Source organism: Spinacia oleracea, chromosome 6 (assembly GCF_020520425.1).
Source record: "Spinacia oleracea cultivar Varoflay chromosome 6, BTI_SOV_V1, whole genome shotgun sequence".
Classification (NCBI taxonomy): domain Eukaryota; kingdom Viridiplantae; phylum Streptophyta; class Magnoliopsida; order Caryophyllales; family Amaranthaceae; genus Spinacia; species Spinacia oleracea.
Genome location: NC_079492.1, coordinates 143430814 through 143450633, shown reverse-complemented (window position 1 = coordinate 143450633; position 19820 = coordinate 143430814). Strand labels below are relative to the sequence as shown.

The 19820-nt window shown below is 36.5% G+C and overlaps 3 protein-coding genes across 9 annotated transcripts; 1 reads left to right on the top strand and 2 right to left on the bottom strand.

Moving 5' to 3' along the window:
• Nucleotides 1-249: 249 nt before the first annotated feature.
• LOC110802114 (stress-response A/B barrel domain-containing protein UP3) lies at nucleotides 250-7123 on the bottom strand. Of its 7 annotated transcripts, none has more exons than XM_022007544.2 (11): nucleotides 6964-7123; nucleotides 6669-6762; nucleotides 5896-6023; nucleotides 5231-5370; nucleotides 5031-5099; nucleotides 1951-2089; nucleotides 1746-1808; nucleotides 1621-1664; nucleotides 1000-1141; nucleotides 748-906; nucleotides 250-425 (listed from the first exon to the last, which is right to left on the bottom strand). In XM_022007544.2, the coding sequence occupies exons 1-9, from the start codon at nucleotides 7037-7039 to the stop codon at nucleotides 1055-1057; spliced, it is 840 nt and encodes a 279-aa protein (XP_021863236.1). In that variant the 5' UTR covers nucleotides 7040-7123; the 3' UTR covers nucleotides 250-425; nucleotides 748-906; nucleotides 1000-1054. The 7 variants fall into 7 exon arrangements, with proteins under 7 accessions (XP_021863236.1, XP_021863237.1, XP_056689217.1 ...); XM_022007545.2 differs by having other exon boundaries at nucleotides 748-789; XM_056833239.1 differs by lacking the exon at nucleotides 250-425 and adding an exon at nucleotides 575-630.
• Nucleotides 7124-8194: 1071 nt separating this feature from the next.
• Nucleotides 8195-16797, top strand: LOC110802087 (uncharacterized). The gene is made up of 8 exons (XM_022007505.2): nucleotides 8195-8501; nucleotides 10153-10296; nucleotides 10382-10477; nucleotides 11132-11248; nucleotides 12123-12227; nucleotides 12340-12438; nucleotides 12598-12744; nucleotides 14461-16797. The coding sequence occupies exons 1-8, from the start codon at nucleotides 8418-8420 to the stop codon at nucleotides 16609-16611; spliced, it is 2943 nt and encodes a 980-aa protein (XP_021863197.2). The 5' UTR covers nucleotides 8195-8417; the 3' UTR covers nucleotides 16612-16797.
• A 41-nt stretch (nucleotides 16798-16838) lies between these two features.
• Nucleotides 16839-18768, bottom strand: LOC110802106 (16 kDa phloem protein 2). The gene is made up of 5 exons (XM_022007532.2): nucleotides 18600-18768; nucleotides 18371-18436; nucleotides 18013-18142; nucleotides 17755-17869; nucleotides 16839-17112 (listed from the first exon to the last, which is right to left on the bottom strand). The coding sequence occupies exons 1-5, from the start codon at nucleotides 18664-18666 to the stop codon at nucleotides 17023-17025; spliced, it is 468 nt and encodes a 155-aa protein (XP_021863224.1). The 5' UTR covers nucleotides 18667-18768; the 3' UTR covers nucleotides 16839-17022.
• Between the last annotated feature and the right edge of the window lie 1052 nt (nucleotides 18769-19820).

The following is a 19820-nucleotide window of genomic DNA, read 5'->3' as shown; positions in this document are numbered from 1 at the left end:
AATATACTGATTTGAATAAAATATTACCAAAAAGTATATAGCAAAATTATTATTACGTGGTATCTATTATTACCACAATTTCTAAACTAATATTTTTTTTCATACATAAATAGTTTATAAAAAAGGGTAAAAAATAAAAAAATAAAAAAATTGATATACTTTTTAGGAAAGTGGTTTTTGGCGGGAAAGTTTTACACCAGGAAATGACACGTATCATTCCTGGTGTCTATTTTAATATAAAGTAATAGATTCATTACTCCTGGTTAACATTAAACATATTTCCTAGTTCAACAAGCAATTCCATACATAATTTGATCTCTTATTCAACCGTTGATACAGGGGAAACAGGCAACAGATCAATTTAAAACTCGCTAATCAGCTCACAATTCACTAGTACTCCTCCATTCAAAAAGGATGTGCGAAACCTACATTTTAAGTTAACATATGAGAAATATCTAAAAAATTTTAGTAACATGAAATATTGAAATTGCTGCATAATAGAGCTTGCCATTAATTTCTTATGTTAGTTTCAAACAATACAGTTAATCAGATTATGATTGACAAGATATCCATATAAACAAACGTGAATAGTATGATAGGATTAAGACTCCAGTTCAAGAGGCTCAATTCCTGTGGAAAAGACCCACCAAAGACAGCAATTTATACATTATATATATACCCCTTTTCCAATTACTATATTTCAAAATGTGACTGATTTGAATGTACATACTCTTATTAACCAGGTACCTTTCCTAATTCGGCAATTATGTAGGTAAACATCATTAACCCCTGCAAAAATTCAACACGCACGTAACTATTCAGAGCCAATCAATCACAAATTTGAAGCTCTAGATAGATATCTGAGTGAAGAAAATATTGTTGCATATGGAGTATCTTCGGATTATACTGTTACAACACGAGTAAAAGTGTCAAGTTTAAATAAAACCAGTTTAAAGAAAGAATTAATGATAACAGTCAGGTAAATGAAATTGCCTTTACCAGGACTAGTATGCATCAAGTTTAACCGAACTGCAGATACAGTTGCCGCTTGCCTTTACATGAGTTCAGTGCCTACTGGAGCCACGAGGAAATGGAACGAAAGAGTTTGAAGGATAATTGGCAGTAATTTCGATTCCCATATCTGTTATTTCAAAGTTTGCAAAAGAATATGACATGTTACTAGGATAAAGCAAGCTAAGCCATTGTTAAATGCAAACTATAGTACTTACTGTAAGGTATTAGGCCTAGTTAAAAAGTACATTGATAGTACTAATATCTGCTTTTATTTTAGCATCATCCCCCACTAATTTTCATTTTGATGTTTAGAAAATATTAGCTTTTCCTAGATTTTCACAAGGAAGGTGAATTTGTCCATGAATAAGGGAACCTCAAGGTTTGCAAGAAAGAAAGTAGAAAATTTCACGGAATTTGATCTGTTGAAGGTGTCTGCCATTTACTTTGCTAGAAATGGAGTAATTCCTAAATGTACAAATTGTCCGATATTAAGCGTTTCACAAAGATCAACTTCAACAGACCAAACTCCACCAGTCATTATGTCAGGTATATGCATGATTTTGGCACTAATACCTACGTATGTAGATAACCTATACATGGACTTACATGATTGTACTCTGAACTATCCATGAAGATTTTCTGAGCTTCAACTGCAATTTAACAGAAAACAATAGTTAGCTCCAAGTTTGGCACTTCAGAAGCCTCATAAAACATGCAGAGATCGAACTCACCAGATCGGAATCGAGTCACTATTGCGTGTGTGTACTCCTTGCTCTCGAGATTAAAATTGCGACCTGACATGAAAGTTGGAAGATAAGCAAGCAAATACATTGTATGTTCAAAGCATTCCTTGTTGAAAATTTATGGCTTTCTAAATCATTCCACAGAAAGCTTCCATGTTTTCTAAAGGGAATGCACGTTAGGATATAGCTACACCTTGAGTAGACTGCACAATCAAGGATGGAAACTCGAATGCCAAGTTTGCAAGGGAAGTCAATGCATCTTCTGCTGGTCCATCTAAAGCGCCCTCATTAAACTTAATCAGAAGCACAAACTCCACTCCATAATTAAACTCCTGTTATCAAGGTAAATTTCAGTCAATTTAATAACCAACATAAATCTAAGAGCAGGTTTTATTCAAAAGTTGTCACCAACAAAAGTAACAAGTAACAAAAGCTAAGAGCATTTGATGGTTTAAATGCAATTTTTTATAAAAAAAAGCTGGTCCATGAGTTTGTTACTTGGCATAAATCAAAACTGATATTTATGCTGCAGTCCATGAGTTTTTCTCCCCTGGTATTATGTTTGATCATTTTAATTGCACTGCAGTGACCTTGATTCCCTAAATTCCTAACCCCTTCTGGGGTTAAAGATTTTAGGCCCATTGCATGTTGCAATGTCTTCTATAAGATCATAGCAAAGATCTTGATCTCCAGGGTGCAACAAGTTATTGGTGATGTGGTTAGTGAATACCAATCGGGATTCATCCCTGATAGACTTATATCTGATAATATCTTGTTGGCTACTGAACTGATTAAAGGCTACAATGGAGCTCATATATCTCCAAGATGTATGCTTAAAGTGGATTTGAAGAAAGCATATGACTCAATTGAGTGGAGCTACCTTCACACGGTTATGCTTGAGCTGGGATTTCCTCTGCCATTTGTAACATGGATTTTCTCCTGCATCACAACTGTTTCTTATAGTAGTTTGATAAATGGTAAGCCAAGTCCTCCCTGTTGTGCAAAGAAAGGACTACGGCAAGGAGACCCAATGTCTCCGTTCCTTTTTGCTATGTACTTGTCAAGGCAATTGGGCTCTTTGAAGCAAATTCCTGATTTTAATTTCCATTCTAAATGTGAAAGATTGAATATTACGCATCTGATGTATGCGGATGATTTGTTGCTATTCTCTAGGGGGGATGAAGTCTGTACTTCGCTTCTCTTGCATGCTTTCCATAGCTTTTCTCGTGCCTCTGGCCTTGAAGCAAATATGGATAAAACAAACATCTACTTGGGTGGAGTTGATGATGCCTATAAAGCCAAAATTGTTGACAGGTTTAAAGTCTCTAAAGGTGAGTTCCCCTTTCGTTATTTGGGGGTTCCCCTCTCTGTCAAAAAACTCTCGTATACTCAGTGCAAACCCATTATTGAAAGAGTAACTGCTGGGGCTAAGAGTTGGACTGTGAGGTCTCTTTCTTATGCAGGTAGACTTCAGTTGATAAAGACAGTGCTGCTAAGTCTGCATGCTTTCTGGTGTCAAATTTCCATATTACCTAAGAAGGCTATTAAGGAAATACAAAGTATTTGCAGAGTGTATCTCTGGACTGGAAATACCAATCCTTCAAGGAAGACCTTAGTTGCTTGGCATACTCTATGTCTTCCTAGAACAGCCGGAGGATGGAACGTCAAAGAGATGAGTTTATGGAAGGCTGCTGTCACCAAGCTTTTGTGGGCTCTTGCTTATAAAAAGGATAAACTTTGGTGCAGGTGGGTAGATAGTTGCTAATATGTCTTGGTGTCACGGTCCGAGTGTTTTGACACCGGATCCGTGCGGCGCGCTCTTGCCTATGGGGCGGCAAGGGCGCAAGCTTTGTGCGGAAAGTGAATCTCAAGGCTCGGGGCACGATCGGGTGTTTGCTTTAGAATGGGCACTCTTGCCTATTGGCGACAAGAGCGAGGGTCGAGGGTCGATCGGGGCGCTTGTGTGCGCACAGCAGGCACAAGCGGGACCGACGACGAGAGTGTATCTGTTTTGCAAGGGACTTTGATGGGTCTTGGAAAGCTTAAAAGCATGCGACAGCACAATATCTATAAAGGCTAGCAACAACACATGAATTAAGCAAATGCAACTTCTGATGAGAGGTATTGGTTCATACCCCTCATAGAGGTTTATTTTGAATTAGCTAAATCTTCCCAGTGAACACTGGAATTACAGTAACATAATAATTCTCCCTAAAGCCTAGAAAACTATTAGAAAGATCCTAGAAAGCAATAGAAAGGAGAAATACAAGTAAAGGAAGGTTGGATTCTAACACTTGGCCTCTTAAAAAGATTTTTAGTTGTATGGAGCTTATTATTGATATGGGAGGATGGGATGTTGTTTGTAAGAACGGAAGTTTGTCTATCAAAAGCATGTAACAGCATTTGCTTGGAAATCACAGCAAAGTTCCTTGGTCCAAAGTTTTGTGTAATAATAAAGCTACTCCAAAAGCTTATTTATAAGTTGGCTCGCTATTCACAATAAGCTTGCTACCTTGGATAGATTGTTAGTTTGGAAGGAAGTAACTTCCAATGTTTTCTATCTGTGTGGGCTTGAACCTGAGAGTGTTGAGCATCTGGTTTTCAAGTGTGCCTACTCTACTGCAGTATGGGGTAAGCTTCTTCACTTGCTACATTTTCATAGGCCTGTTACAGAGTTTACTGCCGAGCTTCAAGTTTCTGTCAAGAGGGGAAGAATCTGGAGATAGGCATAAGTTGTATGTCATATGTTTTGCAGAATGCATCTACCATGTTCGGCTGCAGAGGAATGGGAAATCCTTCACTAATTCTTCTAAGCATCCTGCTTCTTTAGTCAAAGAAATTATTTTTACCACTGCTTATAAAGCTACTGAGAATCAGAAGCTATTGTTGTTCTGTTTTTGACTGGTGGTTTCCTTTGTTTTTAGTTGTGTAAGTTTTTTTTGCTGCAAATGATGAGTGGCTTGCTAAGAAGGCAGGAGCTTATTCATTCTGATGTATTTTTGCAAAATTACATAGGCTGCTTGGTTGTTGTGGTATTGTAGCTTTGTTCTTCCTGTTTTCCCCTTTGGTTTAATAAAATTCTTATTTGGCAAAAAAAAAAAAAGTCACCCCTAGATTAACCTACAAGATTTGCAAATAAGATTTGGCTTTGAGCATCCCTCTTGGCCACACAAACCAATGATGTTCAATTATATTAAGTAGGGAAAATAACATCAGAGACAAGTACTTTAAAACCAGGGCATAACTACTTGTAGGGAAAAGAAAATTTATAACCTCTCCTTTCCGAAATATGGCAAGGATATCATCTTCTACTTCAGCTTCGAAATCCACATATAGTAAGTCCTGTATAATTGTAATGATCTTAAGTTAAAGTAAATATATCTGTTGAGTTAATCCACAAAGTATATACAGACACAGCTGGAAACAGTAAGTTGGAAAAAAACAAGCTTTGAAATTTACATTGCAGTGCGTACATGACAATAAGGTGAAACATACTCCTTGAGAACACGCAAATAAGAAGTATTCTGATAATATTTGGCAAGGTCTTCCTTTTTGTGGAAACGCATGAAAACGCCATGGGTGTAGTTTTCAGGATTTTGATCTGAGGTCCGTCCTACAGGAATAAATAGTATAACTTCCAAGTAAGTCATACAACTAATATAAACCGATTAAGTAATTTTTCAAACTTACACTGTTACCATAAATAAACCACATAAAAAATAACTATAGATTTGGAAAGGAAGGTTTTTTTTCTCAGGAGTGAAGGGGATAGAGTGCGGACTGCGGAGGAAATTCAAGCAATTGGTAAGCTTAAACAAAGAAAAAACAGCTACTAAAAAACTAAATCTGCTGTAAGTTGTTCTATAGTAATGAAGTTTTCTAATAAGAAATGTCATTATGTACTTTGGTGAAGCAGGAACATGGAAAAGAAGTGATGATCACAATGCCAATTTCCCACAGTTGAGACTAAAAAAAATCCGAAGCCAAAGTAAGTGTACACTTAAGTCGGACCAATAAATAAATAAACAAGCTCTCTCCATGGTTTCAATAATCAAAACTTAACGGATAACTAATTCTGAAAACAAAGCACACATATATAAGCATAAGTTTCATTTATGATGTTTAAATGTTTATTCACCTAAAGATATAGCAACTATGCCAGCCATATGATACTGAGATGTATAAAGGTTGTCCAACATATCCTTCTCTTGTTCATCAGATAAATCTTCATTAGCTCTCAATAAACATAAATGTTCCACAACTTTCCTACAATGCAACAAAGGAGACACAATTACATATATAGTTTAAATATCACTTAGATAAGCAACAGGATACAGGACGCACAATTCACACGGTATGACCACAATTCACACGGTATGACCAATGCAATTGAAGAAAAGTTTTATTTATCAATCTTTCTTTAGCCCCTCAATCTAACTATTCTGATTTAACAAATAAAATGACCTATTATTTACAACTCTCTATATATCTTGTTAGTTGATCTTTATGCCTCAAGAAGTATATCTTTTAACAAACCAACCAATCCGAGGACCGACCTCCCCAAAAGAAATCACATAGTCCATGATTCTCAACTACTTAAACCAACCCCATTATCCGCTTCAACGAAAAGGAAGCTATTCCAGTGTCTCCAATAGTCTAATTTAATCCAATAATCGAATTGTACTGGACTGACAAATTCGAGCAATGGCTACTTTGCTCTCCCTTTCATACAGAACAGCATATATATTAATGAATTCCTAGCCACAAACAAAACAAGGAAATATCCAACTAAAATTTTGTTTTTTGGTTATAAAATTTAATTCCAACAAATCAAATGTCTTCTCGAAGTATATTGAATTATCAGTTAATTCACCACGTAATCCCTAAATCAAATTGGGGAAGAAAACAAACCTTTTTCGTTCGACATTGTAACTCGAATTCGGTGATGAAGCCGCTAAAGTTATAACTCTATTTCTCCTTTTACCCCAAAACTTCATTTCTAGGGCTGAAATTGGTATCAATTTTAAAATCAATCCCAAATTTGTACCAAAAGGTTCAATCTTTACAGTTTCAATGTCAAAATTAAATGTTGGGCCAAGCATTATATGAGGAATTTCAGAGTCAAAATTATTGATCTTTTCAATTAACTGAAAATTGCAAGAAAAAGTTGAAAATTATACAAAAAGGAGTAAGAAATGTTGCTTACTGCAAGAGTTGAGGGAGAATTTTGCAGGAGAAAGACATGGGAATGCAAGAGCAATGGGTGGACTGCAGACTGCCATGGCTTTGGCGCCTTAATCCTCCTCTTTGTTCTGTTTAGCCCCTTCTTTTATACAACAACAAAATTAATTTGCAAGGTTTTATTGATTTTCATAGACTATTTTTCTTTTTAATTAAAGTTACCTATTACTGATTTTATAAAACACATTTGCATATTATAGAGATTTTAGAAAGCCGGGAGAAAGCTGCATGTTTCAATGTTAATATACGGGAGATAAGATATATTCAATTAATGTGGTTTTGACGTAGGAAACCTTGAACGATTTTTCTAAAAATTGTTAAAACCAAAATAAATTCCCAATTTACATAGGTTTACTTATTGTCTGTAGTACAGTCTAAGAAAGTTCGGGTTCAAATTTCTTTTTATTTTCCTTCTTTGTCGTAGAACCACTAATCAACAATGGTCTTTAACGACATTTATGGTTCGGGTATTATCCGTATATTGGTTTGTCATTTCTCTAGTCCATAAGGACAATTGTTGGTTTATTGCACATGTATGTCCACAAATTTCTTAAGACATAAGATCAGCTCAGTTCCCAACATGCTTGATTTTATCTAGCCAATACACTTGCATAAGCTAATTAACTTGGTCATCTAATCGTATCATAGTCTTATGTAGGTTCAACAACTTGCTCGGAAAGTTGAAAAAAATGTGAGAAACTCCTTCCATCAACCTTATAATTAGTTAGTGAAACCACACAATACAATTAATTAACAACAATCCGCAATTGCTTATTAGTGAAATAATACAATACAATCCGTTAATAACTATCGCAATCGCTATACAAAATTACAAACTTTTCTATAAGGCAGTCTTACACAAAAGACCACTTTGGTATCATATAAGTTAAGCAATGGAACCAATTAGTTAAGAACTTGAACTAATTCGTTAAACACTGAAACCAATTAGTTAAGCAAAGGAATTAATTAGTTAAGCAATTGAATCAATTAATTAAGTAATGTAACCAATTAGTTAAGAAATTAAACCAATTAGTTAAGCAACCAAAGTGATCTTTCCGGTAAGGCGGTCTTACACAAAAGTTGCCGATACAAAATGGAGTATGAGTACAACCTTACCTAAATTCAAGTGGCAAAATGTTGACCAAATCTATTGCATAAATCCGCAAAAGTAAACGAGTAGAGTACAATGAGGTGGGCACAGTTGATGCTTAAAAGGGCAGGTAAAAACCGTAAAATCCATGAGCACGTGGCCAATTTATCCAATTTTGCTTGCCCTTTTGTTTATACCACTCCGATTTTTCCGTTGTACTGTAATTTCCATTTCCCCTCTGTCTTATTTTCTCTCTCTTCATTTCAGACAGTCTCAAAAACCCAGAAAACAAAACAGTAGTAGGAGAGAGAAAGCAGCAAGATCTTCTAATGGTGTCCGAGAGCAACCAACCAGATTGGCCTCCCCCTGGTTGGGAAGTCAAAACCAAGAGAAAAGATGGTCGCAAGATTAAGGTTTCTTATTTCAAATCTTGAATTTCTTCTTTTGATTGTGTTTTTGTTGTTGTTGTTGTTGTTGTTGTTGTTAAATTAGGGTTTATAATTTGTTGATTTTAAGGTTTTCCCCCCTTTTTATTTGGGTGTTTCTGGTTTGAGTGCATGGTGATTAAAATAGACTGATTGGGGTTTTGAGGAGGTTGTTAGGTTTGATTTTTATGCAGTTTTCAGATGCTAGCAATTTTATGAGCTCTTAAATTAGTGTGATCTACATGCAATCACCGGAAACTAGCTATATGAGCATGTTGTTTACTGTTTAGTACTCAGATTCTTGTGTTTGTATAGTTTTTGCTATTAGTGTGAACATGGCATAAAGTGTAAAGAGAAGCATTTCAATAGAGTAATTAATATTTGGGAATTTAGAATGAATTACAGCATGGTTGAGTTACTGCTTTCGGTTATATACTTTCAAAAGAGGGGGGGTGGCCTGGGTGGAAAGTTCAAGCAGAGTTATAAGTTGGGCTGTAGTAGGACACAAATAAGAGGCGAGAACGGCGACCTTTTAAGACCGAGGTTGGGAACTTCTTGGTAGTCATTATACTGGTTAGTTGGTGGCCCCATTTCCGTATTGTTACGAGCCTTTTGAAAGTCTTGAGGTTGGAAAAGGGAATGTTGTTAATTGTTAGAAATCAATAGTAGGAAAAATGGCAATTGATGTTTATCAACAGCTCATTGGTGCGTCGTTAGTACAGTGATTTGAATGTCGAAAATTTTACTTTACTCCATAACCTGATTGTGGAAATACAGAGACCTTTATTTGTTCAAATGATCCCAGTTTCTGATGTTGTTGCAATGCTTATCAAAGTTCGGCCCTGTCTTCTGCTAAAGTTATATCCTGTCAGCTGTGGTTCGTAATCATGTTCCAGAGGTTTCATTCTTGTTTATGTTCTGTTGTTTCATGGATGTCAATGATGCAAAATTCAAGAGTTTTCCTGGGAGTCCGGCAGTCTGCTACTATACTACATATGTATACAAGTAATTGTTGTTACACGATCTTTGAGAATTTAAGATCTAGTGATCTAGTATCATGCTAGTTGGGAATTAGTTATGGGAATTAGTTATGTGCCAACCGGAAATGAATAACTTTAAAGGCCTAATAGAGTAATAGGGTCATATCTAATCTGTTGTTTGACACATGTAGCGTAGGAAACGACCCATGTGTCATAGTGCAATTTTGAAACTTCTTTGTTGTATGTCAAAAGTCGCTCTTTATCTGTGCTTTTGTTGGTCATTTCTGAGAAGTAGTATGTTACTATGCCCGGGAAGGCAGGAACTACTCTATTGAGCGAATCGTTATATCAAGGATGATTGTAAGTACTTAGTAGTTTGCAAATAAATCCGTTATGTAGTTTCTAAAGTATGAAAATCATTGCCATCCTATTACTAATATTACCTCTTAGTTTCACATTTCCTCGCTGTTTGTAAGGACACAGTAGCTTTGCTTGGTTGATTTTATGGTATAATGTATTACTGTTATTGTGTATGATGGAGTACTAATAGTTTGAAGATGGAGATGATAGAGAAATATTACCAATTATACTTTCTGTGTATCTATAAATGTTGATCTACTACACTTGCTCAGATTGTAATGTTGTTGCCTGATTTACAGTTCTACATCAATTCTACAACTCGTCAAAAATTCTATTCAAAACCTGAGGTGCTTCGATACCTTAGAGATGAATGCGTCGGCGATGAAAAGATTCAGCCCACTGCTGAGCTTGCTAAGAAGAGTTCAGGAGAGATAGAAACACATGTGAGTTTGATAATTGTCAATTTCATGTGTGCAAAACTTTTGCACTGTGTTCTTTTTACTAATGTGATTGGTGTCCTATATTTAGCATGTGGAAGAAAATGATTTTGACTGGTTACCCACTGGTTGGGTCCTAGAAAGGAGAATCCGGAAGAGTGGCGTCAGAGCAGGAACTGAGTATAAGGTACTAAATTTGTTATTATAAACGCTGAATCTAAGTCTGTTACTTAGTAAACTAGTGGTGACTTTTGGTTTGCTTTCAGAATTTTTTGGTCTGGAAGTTCAGTGCATGTACAGAAATTCCATGATATACCTATGAAAGCACGAGATGATTGTACTTAATTTTGCTGAAACTTTCTGCTATGTTAATTTGTGTCTTCTCCAGTTTCACCCCCCCCCATTTAGAGTAGGAGGTGTTCTGTATGTTGATAAGTACTGTACCTATGCAGCTGAAGGCTTGTTGAACGTAGGGCGATGATGCCATATTGTGAACTCTTTTTTTTTATTAATTATATGTCACTTTGCTACCTCTTGCCTCTTTGGACTATCAAGTGCAGAAAGTCGATGGAGATACCTTCATCAGTGTCTGTAACAGATATTTGTGCCTATAAGCCTATTACAATACTTCTTGTAGAGAGTATTCCACACTCGTTATCCGGAGTACTAAAAAATGGACTTTTTCTTCTTTGCCTGGCTCTTGTTTTAAGGGGTTGTTTATTGTTGAGTTTCTGGTTAGTATATGTCAATTAAGAAGATAACTGACATGACTTTGGACCTTCAGTTAATTTTTCATCTATAAGTCATTGGAAACTTATTTGACCTTCAAAGTTCTCTGCAGTGTTATATTGATCCGTCAACTGATACAAAATGCTTCTCAAAGCCGGAGGTATTGCGCTATCTTGCTGGATCATCTGGACAAAATCACAGAGGAGAAAGTGGACAGTCTTCCAGCAAGGTCTTTTTTCATATTCTTTTACAAACTTATGTTGTTGCTATGGCGTACTGCAGTTTTACTATTGTGTCAACTCTGAATAAACTGGTGTTGCCTGCATTGTCTGTATAGAACAAATTCTTAAGGACCCTGAATTGGCAATGCTATATAAATACTTTCTCCCATGTACCAGTCTCGTGATGTTGTTTGCTTTTGTTAAGGCATATAGTGCAGCTTTATGATTACACAGGACGTTAAATATCTTTACCTGCATTCCTTGTGAATTCTGAAGTACTATGAATTGGAATTGGATTTGGATTGCAATTTTGCAAATGTATTATAGTTGCAGGACAACATGCTATAAATTCTCTTTTCTTCCATAAACCACTCATGTGACTCTTTGTTACTCCCTCTGTATTTATTTAAGGGATACACTTGCCTTTTCCGGCCGTATTTATTTAAGAGATACACTTGCCATTTTTAGTAACTTATCAACCCCACCATCTAATTAAATAATTATACTACACCCCAACCCCACCATCTAAGTAAATGACATGGTCCCCACTTGTTTTTCCTATTAAATATCTACTCAACCCCACTTGTTTTATTACTTTATTCCATTCAATTCTTCTTCTTAATACCCGTGCCCGACCAAGTGTATCTCTTAAATAAATACGGAGGGAGTATGAGTTATGTGGTTCTTTTAAGGGATATAGTTGTTGGAAAGAATGGTTATGCTAGCTTTCCAGTGTACCAAACACGTTTCTTGAAGCTTGTTATTACGGAATAATGTATGAATACTTTTTTCCTTAGGATATTTTTTTAATACTCTTTGTAATAAGAGCAATGTAATTCTGCTTTGCCTCAGCGTTTCTTATGTGAATGAATTTCATTGTAGAGGTCAGTTGATCCACTAAGTGCTCACAAATCCGATTTGGAGCCAAACGTATCACAGATTTCAAAAACACGCATTCGGAAGAGTCTTCCTTCAGAAAATATAAAGGTCTACTTTGCGTGCTTTAATTTATCTTCCTGCAACTGTTACTGCTAATGAACTCTTTATGTTGCTTGATATCTAACTAGTCTACAGCCGTATTCTTGGAAATGTTCTCTAGGTTGTCACTGAGAGAACTGTGGATGAAGATTTACCATCTGGATGGATCAAGGAAACAAGAATAAAAATGATTGGAAAGAAAGTAGTCAAGAGAAATCCGGTAAATAAAAATTCTGTTATGAACCCAAAGGCTTTTACTTGGGGTTCTATAGTTGTATACATCAATGTGATGTATGCTTTCCATAACTATCTTAATTCTTAGCATATTTTATTGCAAGTGTTGTTTTTTATTGTTATCAATGTATTGAAATTGTTGCAGTCCTATATTGATCCTGTTAGTAGACTGGTCTTCCGCTCTAAAGCGGAAGTTCTGCGCTATCTGAAGACTGGAGAGATTAGTAGACATGCATATCAGAGGAAAAATGGAAGCATCATTGGAAACGACTCTGCAAATGAAATGGTGTCGGTAAGCCTCCTCTGATATTGCTGAAATTATTACAACTTCCATTCTGCTGTATGAAGTGAACTTTTTGTTGTCCGAGCATTCAAGTTTTCTCTCCTTCCCAATAGAGAAAAGGTTCTTGGACTAGGTGTATGAGGTGTCTGAGATCCATATGATAGTTGCTAGTCTTGCTACTTGCCACGTTGTGGGTCACTTGTATTTGACTTTTGATTATTTGCTTGATACTTTGACGACTTCATTGCACGCTCAGTAATGTTTTTGCATCTGCACTGTAGTTTGTCGCGTTGAAATCATCATTAGAATTTAGAAGCTCAATACCCATTACCTGTGCAGATCATGTAGACAGGTTTAAATCAAAACTACACATACACCTACTGATAGATATATAGATGGATAGAAGATGCTTTGATTTCTATAGCCTTAGCAACCACACAATGTCTTCACTTGGCTTTCCAGAAGTATAGAAGCAGCATCGTCCATTGCCTTTAGTTTAGTTTTCTGCCAGTTAGCATCCCATTATCCATAAGGAGAGTTATTAATCCTTCTACCTAGAAATTGAGGAGCGAGCCCGACTTGCCTTCTAATGTTGTAGTTGCAGATGACATGGCGATTACAGTGTAGGCAGTAATTTGGTAAAAGCTTTAATTGGGAAGGTTTGCTATTAAATAATTCTTCTAACCTGATATTAGCTTGACTTAACCAATTATGGTTATGGTTGGTTTATGTTTAACTTTCTGTATCGAGTTTAGCAGCTCATGAACTTCTTTTATTTGGATGTTAAGTCCCATCTGAAAATATATCGATGTATAAAGTGTGATATTCTATGGCTTCCCGCATATAGTGATGTCTCAAATGAGAAGTGGTTGTTTGTGATACAAGTGACGACCCATTGTGAATAAGTGATAGCTATTACCCCCCCCCCCCCCACCCCACCCCACCCCACCCCACCGGGAATCTGCCCCTGGTGGTAAGAATATCCAAAGCATCAGCTTATAATAGAGACTCTCTAAGACAATTTAGATGAAGGGAGTAGTTAAAGCGTTTGTTTTGGAATCTATTAACAAAATCCTAGCCTAAATGCAAAAGCTGCTACACAACTTATCCTGCAGAAAATTGGAGAACACTGAGACGATAAGTAACTAGAGATTTATTGAAATGGTGAGTAACTGGAGATATCCTATATGAAACTGTTGGCTTATCCTCAAAACGAGAGAAAGATCATGGTAGCTTTTCCCTGAGTTTGGTCGCATGGTTCATTTAGCAGGATAAGATGTTGGCTTGATGTTATGCTCATAAAAGAAAAGGCTAGCTTTTTCAAAAGCTCTTACATCTCGTTTGTCACAAATTTGTGGTAGTTTATGTGAAATAATGTAATGTAAGTTTTATGCCAATGTCCATGCGAGCAAACATCTTTTTTCATCTTATGATTGAATATCCATTACTACTCTAATGGGATGTATCACCGCCTTCCATTCACACCTAAATTCATCTTTTTGATTCGTGATACTTTAGTTGTTTTTTCTGCATTGTTATTTGAAACACAACAAATATGTATGGTTGTTGAGAAAAGGAGAGTTTGACCCAAAAAAAGTGAGTGGTTATGATGGTTTTACAAGAGCTTTATGTCTTGTGTGAATGTATAAAGTGGTCTGTAATGGGTTTTCGTCATTCTGACATCTGGATGGTTTTTTTTGTTTTTTGTTTTTTGGGTACTATCAGACATCAAGTAAAAGTGAAGAGACACCGAAGAGCAGGATCATAAAAACGCATTTAGCTGGTGAAGCAAGTAGCGGAGAAAGTATCCAAGAACTGCCTGAAGCTGTAAGCGATGAAAAAGTTGAAGGCAGGAGAAGCACAAGGTCGTCCGCTAGAGTCAGACCAGCTCCCATTGGTGTTTCCAGTCCTAAGCAGAGCACTTTATCACCGGAATCAGCTCCCGTTGGTGTTTCCAGTCCTAAGCAGAGCACTTTATCACCGAAATCAACTCCCGTTGGTGTTTCCAGTCCTAATCAGAGCACTTTATCACCGGAAACAGCTCCCGTTGGTGTTTGTAGTCCTAAGAAGAGCAATTCCCAAGAGATGAATGTTTCAAGTAAACGTGAAGAAACACCAAAGAGAAGGACCAGACAAAGTATCCAAGCACTGCCTGAAACTGGAGGCAATGAAGAAGTTGAATGCAGGAAAACCAGAAGGTTGTCCTCTAGACTCAGACCAGCTCTCGCTGGTGCTGGTTCTTCTAGTTCTAAACAGAGTACCTTGTCACCCGAATCAGCAAGAAATTCCCAAGAAATGGTAGTGGGAAAACCATTACTGGAAAATCTTTCTGGAACCAAAGAAACTGTAGGTATGACCAAACACGCCCCATCAGAAGTCCAAGATGCTGGTGCTTCTAGTTCTAAGCAGAGTACCTTGTCACCCGAATCAGCCAGCAATTCCCAAGAAATGGTAGTGGGAAAACCATTACTGGAAAATCTTTTTGGAACCGAAGAAACTGTAGTTATGACCAAACACGCCCCGTCAGAAGTCCAAGATGCTGGTGCAGAAGTTGCAACTCTTGATACGAGTGAATCTCCTGCTGCGTCTTCGGGGGGCATATTGCCAGAGGAGAATGCAGTGGCTCTTGCCATTCGAGGCTGTAGTAATCGGAAAGGTGTGACAGGAAAAAGGAAAACAAAGGACAGGAAATTGCCATGTGTTTCCCCCCGATCCTCCAAACGGCTTGCTGGTGTTGATGCTAAAGTAGTATTCGACCCAATACCCATTCGGGCCACAAGTAGTAATCCCTCAAGAACTAAACCCATCCCTAGTTTGGAATTGGTACACCCAAATGAATTACAAGAAAAGTGTGAGGATGTAGATAAGCAAGAATTGCTTGGATCTGAAGATGAAAAGCAGCATCAAAGTGTTGAAGTTAATGCAGAAAGTGTGCTTACAACTCGAGGAGAACCATCCAACAAGATTGATCACTTCCCTTCTCTAGAAGAAAAGGATCACACACTTGATTTTAATCTAGAAACTGTGCTTGCAACTGAAGGAGAATCGTCGAACAAGATTGATGACTTGACATCTCAGGAGGAAACGCATCATCCACCGAAGATAGTTCCAGAAATTGTGCTTGGTCATGGGGAAGCATCAAATAAGATTGATGAAAAGCATCATTCACCGAAGATAGTTCCAGAAATTGAGCTTGTTCATGGGGAAGCATCAAATAAGATTGATGAAAAGCATCATTCACAAAAGATAGTTCCAGAAATTGAGCTTGTTCATGGGGAAGCATCAAATAAGATTTCTGAAAAGCATCATTCACCAAAGATAGTTCCAGAAATTGTGCTTGTTCATGGGGAAGCATCAAACAAGATTGATGATGATGATGACTTGCTAACAAAAGATACCCTTCTGATTGATATCGATGATCTGCAGCTAGAGCAGCCTCCACCGGGATTCTCTGGAAATACGAACGTTGAAGAAGTGTCTTCAATTACGGTGAAGCAATCATCATTAGAGCAACCAATCATAGGAGGAGAGAAATTGAGCAGCACTGAGAGAGAAACAGAGCAGCCCCAATCTGAGTTCTGCTTTCCATTGTGGTCAGATCCATGCCTCGAATTTGCGTATAAAACTCTTACAGGTAATCTACTATTTGATGATAATCAGGCTATCCAGGATTATCTCCAACATCAACTCCGTACTTCTGAAGAGAACGACAACAACAGTCCGTGTGTTCCGTTTCCAGACGATGTATGTACAACAACTACTGTCCCTAAAAGTGGTGAAACTAAAAAAGTATCCCAGTTGCCTGAAGAAGAAGATGTCAATGTCACAAATTCTAATGGTTTTGGCTTCCCCAGAAATCAAGCAGATGAACAATAAAGTATAATCTTAGTATTACCATATACTAGCATCTGTTGTAATTTTTTGTAGTATATAGTCAGTGTATCATCTTACCCAAGGTTTGCAACTAGGTTAAAGCTCTAACCATTTTGTAATATCTCTCTAACCTTGTGTTTTCTTATGGTGAACCCGTAGATTAATGGATGCAGATTCCGGTTGCCTCTGTATTATATGTTACAGTTTCTAATGGCTTCATTACAATTGAATTTCATGGAACAAAAGTTTTATTGCAGCTGCAAATGCAACAACAGAACAAATGGTATCCCAAATCTGATACACAACAACAATCTGATATACAGACAAACTAATTGAAGGGACAAAAGTTGTAGTGAATTGTATTCAACAGTAAGTTACAGATGATGAGAATATGTTACAGTTAGTTGATGCAGATTACTTTTCCCGGCCAGTCAGATGAGACTCTCCCCATCCACCATAGCTTTCTTCTTGCGCTTCCACGTCGTGGCGGTGATCAGTGTGAGCCTGGTTATGGAAGAGAAAGGTAATAAGTCATACAGTATCACATACCTTAATATCTTAGCGTGCCACTAGTTGGGGGAAAAACACAGGTAAAACTGTTAAAAAGGATCAAGAAGGGTAGTTTCGTCCTCGTCAAAGTAGATTTAAAGGCTACAGTAACTCCATTTAGACCTGATTAAAAGGTGGGTCGGGCTAGGTTCAAGGTGGCCTACAAAATCAGCCAATCATACCGGACCGGGGAGGACTTTGGGTCAATTTTTGTGCCCTAAACCCGTTGTTTAGGACCAAAATAGCAGGCATTTCGGTTCATTTCGTGTCATGCCAATTTTATAACTAAAATTCTAATTTTGAGTTGTCCAAAACTAGCCCCAAAATAAAAATCTGGTCAGGTTGGGCCAAGCCCGAAAATGAGCCTAATATAATTTACGAATTGAGCCGACGGGCCAAGTTTAAGATGATCAGGTCTAGTCTATTTCTGACCTTTGAACCAAAGTCTTGTATGTGCAATCAACGTTACGATAATGCTTAAATGACTTGAACATAATTATATGACAAATTAAGCCAATCTGAACAAAATACAATCCAAATGATCTATTTGCAAACTCTAGTTAGAAATGACGTAAAAAAATGATTATTGTTAATTACCTTGTGGGTAAAGGAGAGTTCGAGTTTGATCTGTCCACAAAACTCTTGATCCTTAACGACATTGTATGATGTTATTGGAACCTTCCCTTCAGATAATACTGGTTCTAGTGGTATACTTTTGTTACAAAGTCATTATAACATACATTGTAATAATTAAATTAATTAGTTCATTGGCTAATTAATCGCTTCTTAATAAATTTATACACATAAATCTTAATTAATAATAAAGAAATAAATCAGACATTTTCGTTTACTTACGTAGCTTCTCCAACACAATCATCTTCTTTACCAAAATCACTGTCCACAATTTTTAGGGTAAGATGAGCACCCCCGGAATAATTCACGTCGAACGTAAAAGCTTCGTTCCATTCTGGCTCAGATCCTTGTCCTACATTCATAATTTAATTAATTTCCTAGCTTGTAATTAAATAAATGATGTTTTTCTATTCTTAATTCAACCAGGTTAACCACTTTGAGAGGAAAAACCTAACTCGTCCTTTCAGATGATGAGAGAGATCGAGAAAAGGATCAAAAGACGATAACTATAACGACATATTAGGACAACCATCTTACTTTTGCCTCCAAAAGATAATCATATTTATGAGATGTACATTACCTGATGCAATTTTACTTTTATGTTTCTGGCCACCGTAATTCAGGATCACGTAAGGATCCATTTTATCTGCGTATATATTAATTAGTCATTAACCACATTGCTAATCATGAATGAAATAATGCATTTCCAATTAATCAAATGAAATGTTATTAATTATTATAATGCTTGTGATATATGCATGTACAAACATGAATTCGCGGTCATTTGAATAGAGATGATTGCAACTTACTGAGAAAATCGGCATTTTCAAGACCTTTGGCATTGACAAGAACAACTTCAAGTGTTCCTTGAGCCATTATTCAACCTCTAGAGAAAATTGGAAAAACTTGATAGAAAGTAAAACAAATTAAATTGAAACAAAATTTTGATTGGCAAATTTTATGCATGAGGAAACATTTGTACTTGGTATAAGAAGTAGTACTATTTGTAGGAACTACATGGGCCGGTGGTTGGCATTGCGCATTTTCGGTGAAGCAAAGTGGCAGCTTGGTCGGTGTTTTTCTTGATGGGCTTCCATGTGACATTTGGGATGCAATTTTTTTATTTAAAGCTGGTGTACAATATCATACTACATATATCAGATTAAAAGTTAGATTAAAATATTTAAAAATTAAATCGCTATAATATAAAAGTTATCTATTTTTAACATTTCTCGCACGTCTACCGTTGTCCAATTTGAATATTCAAAATATAATATAGACAATTTTGTTGCATTAGTTAAAGCCAAATGGATCATTGGCTAAATGTCATCAAATTTCAAGCTTTTCCTCAACAATCTTACGTAATCGGGAGTTAGGCATGTAAATTTTCATAATTTATTTTTGACTATTCCTCATTCCTCTAGTAATCGACAAGTCTTATTGCACGCGATGCGTGCGAATATTAAAAAAATTCATACTTATATTATTAAATTTTAACCTGAAATAACACAAGGGTTCTATAAAATGTCTCGTGGCCATTCTTTTGCTTAACGGTCTATAAATTTTATAAAACGAGTGAAAAGGCTATGGTGGCAGCAAGAAACCACGATAACAAACTATATGAGTTAGAGATGTGATGAATTTGTAAGTAGAGGGCTACTATCTGGGAGAAGGCGGTTACTAAAAAGGATTGTATTTCGTAACAATTAAGGAGTTAATCAAAGAACTACAAATTTAAGGAATGGATACTTGAGGGATTAGAAATTTTCATTAATTACGAAAGAGAAAATTTAAGGATTCAAATTTAATTAAACCCCTATGTCACATAAGACATAAGTCTTGGGGCTGATTTGCCACATATCCCTATGTGTAAATAAACCCCTTTGCTTTTAATTAAAGCAAATCAGCTTCATGTCTTTCTAAATTGTGCAATTTAGTTATTAAGTACTCCCTCCATTCCTTTTTTATCTTCCTGTTTCTATAAATGTCGTTCCTATTTGATCTTCCTGTTTCTATTTTTGGACATGACT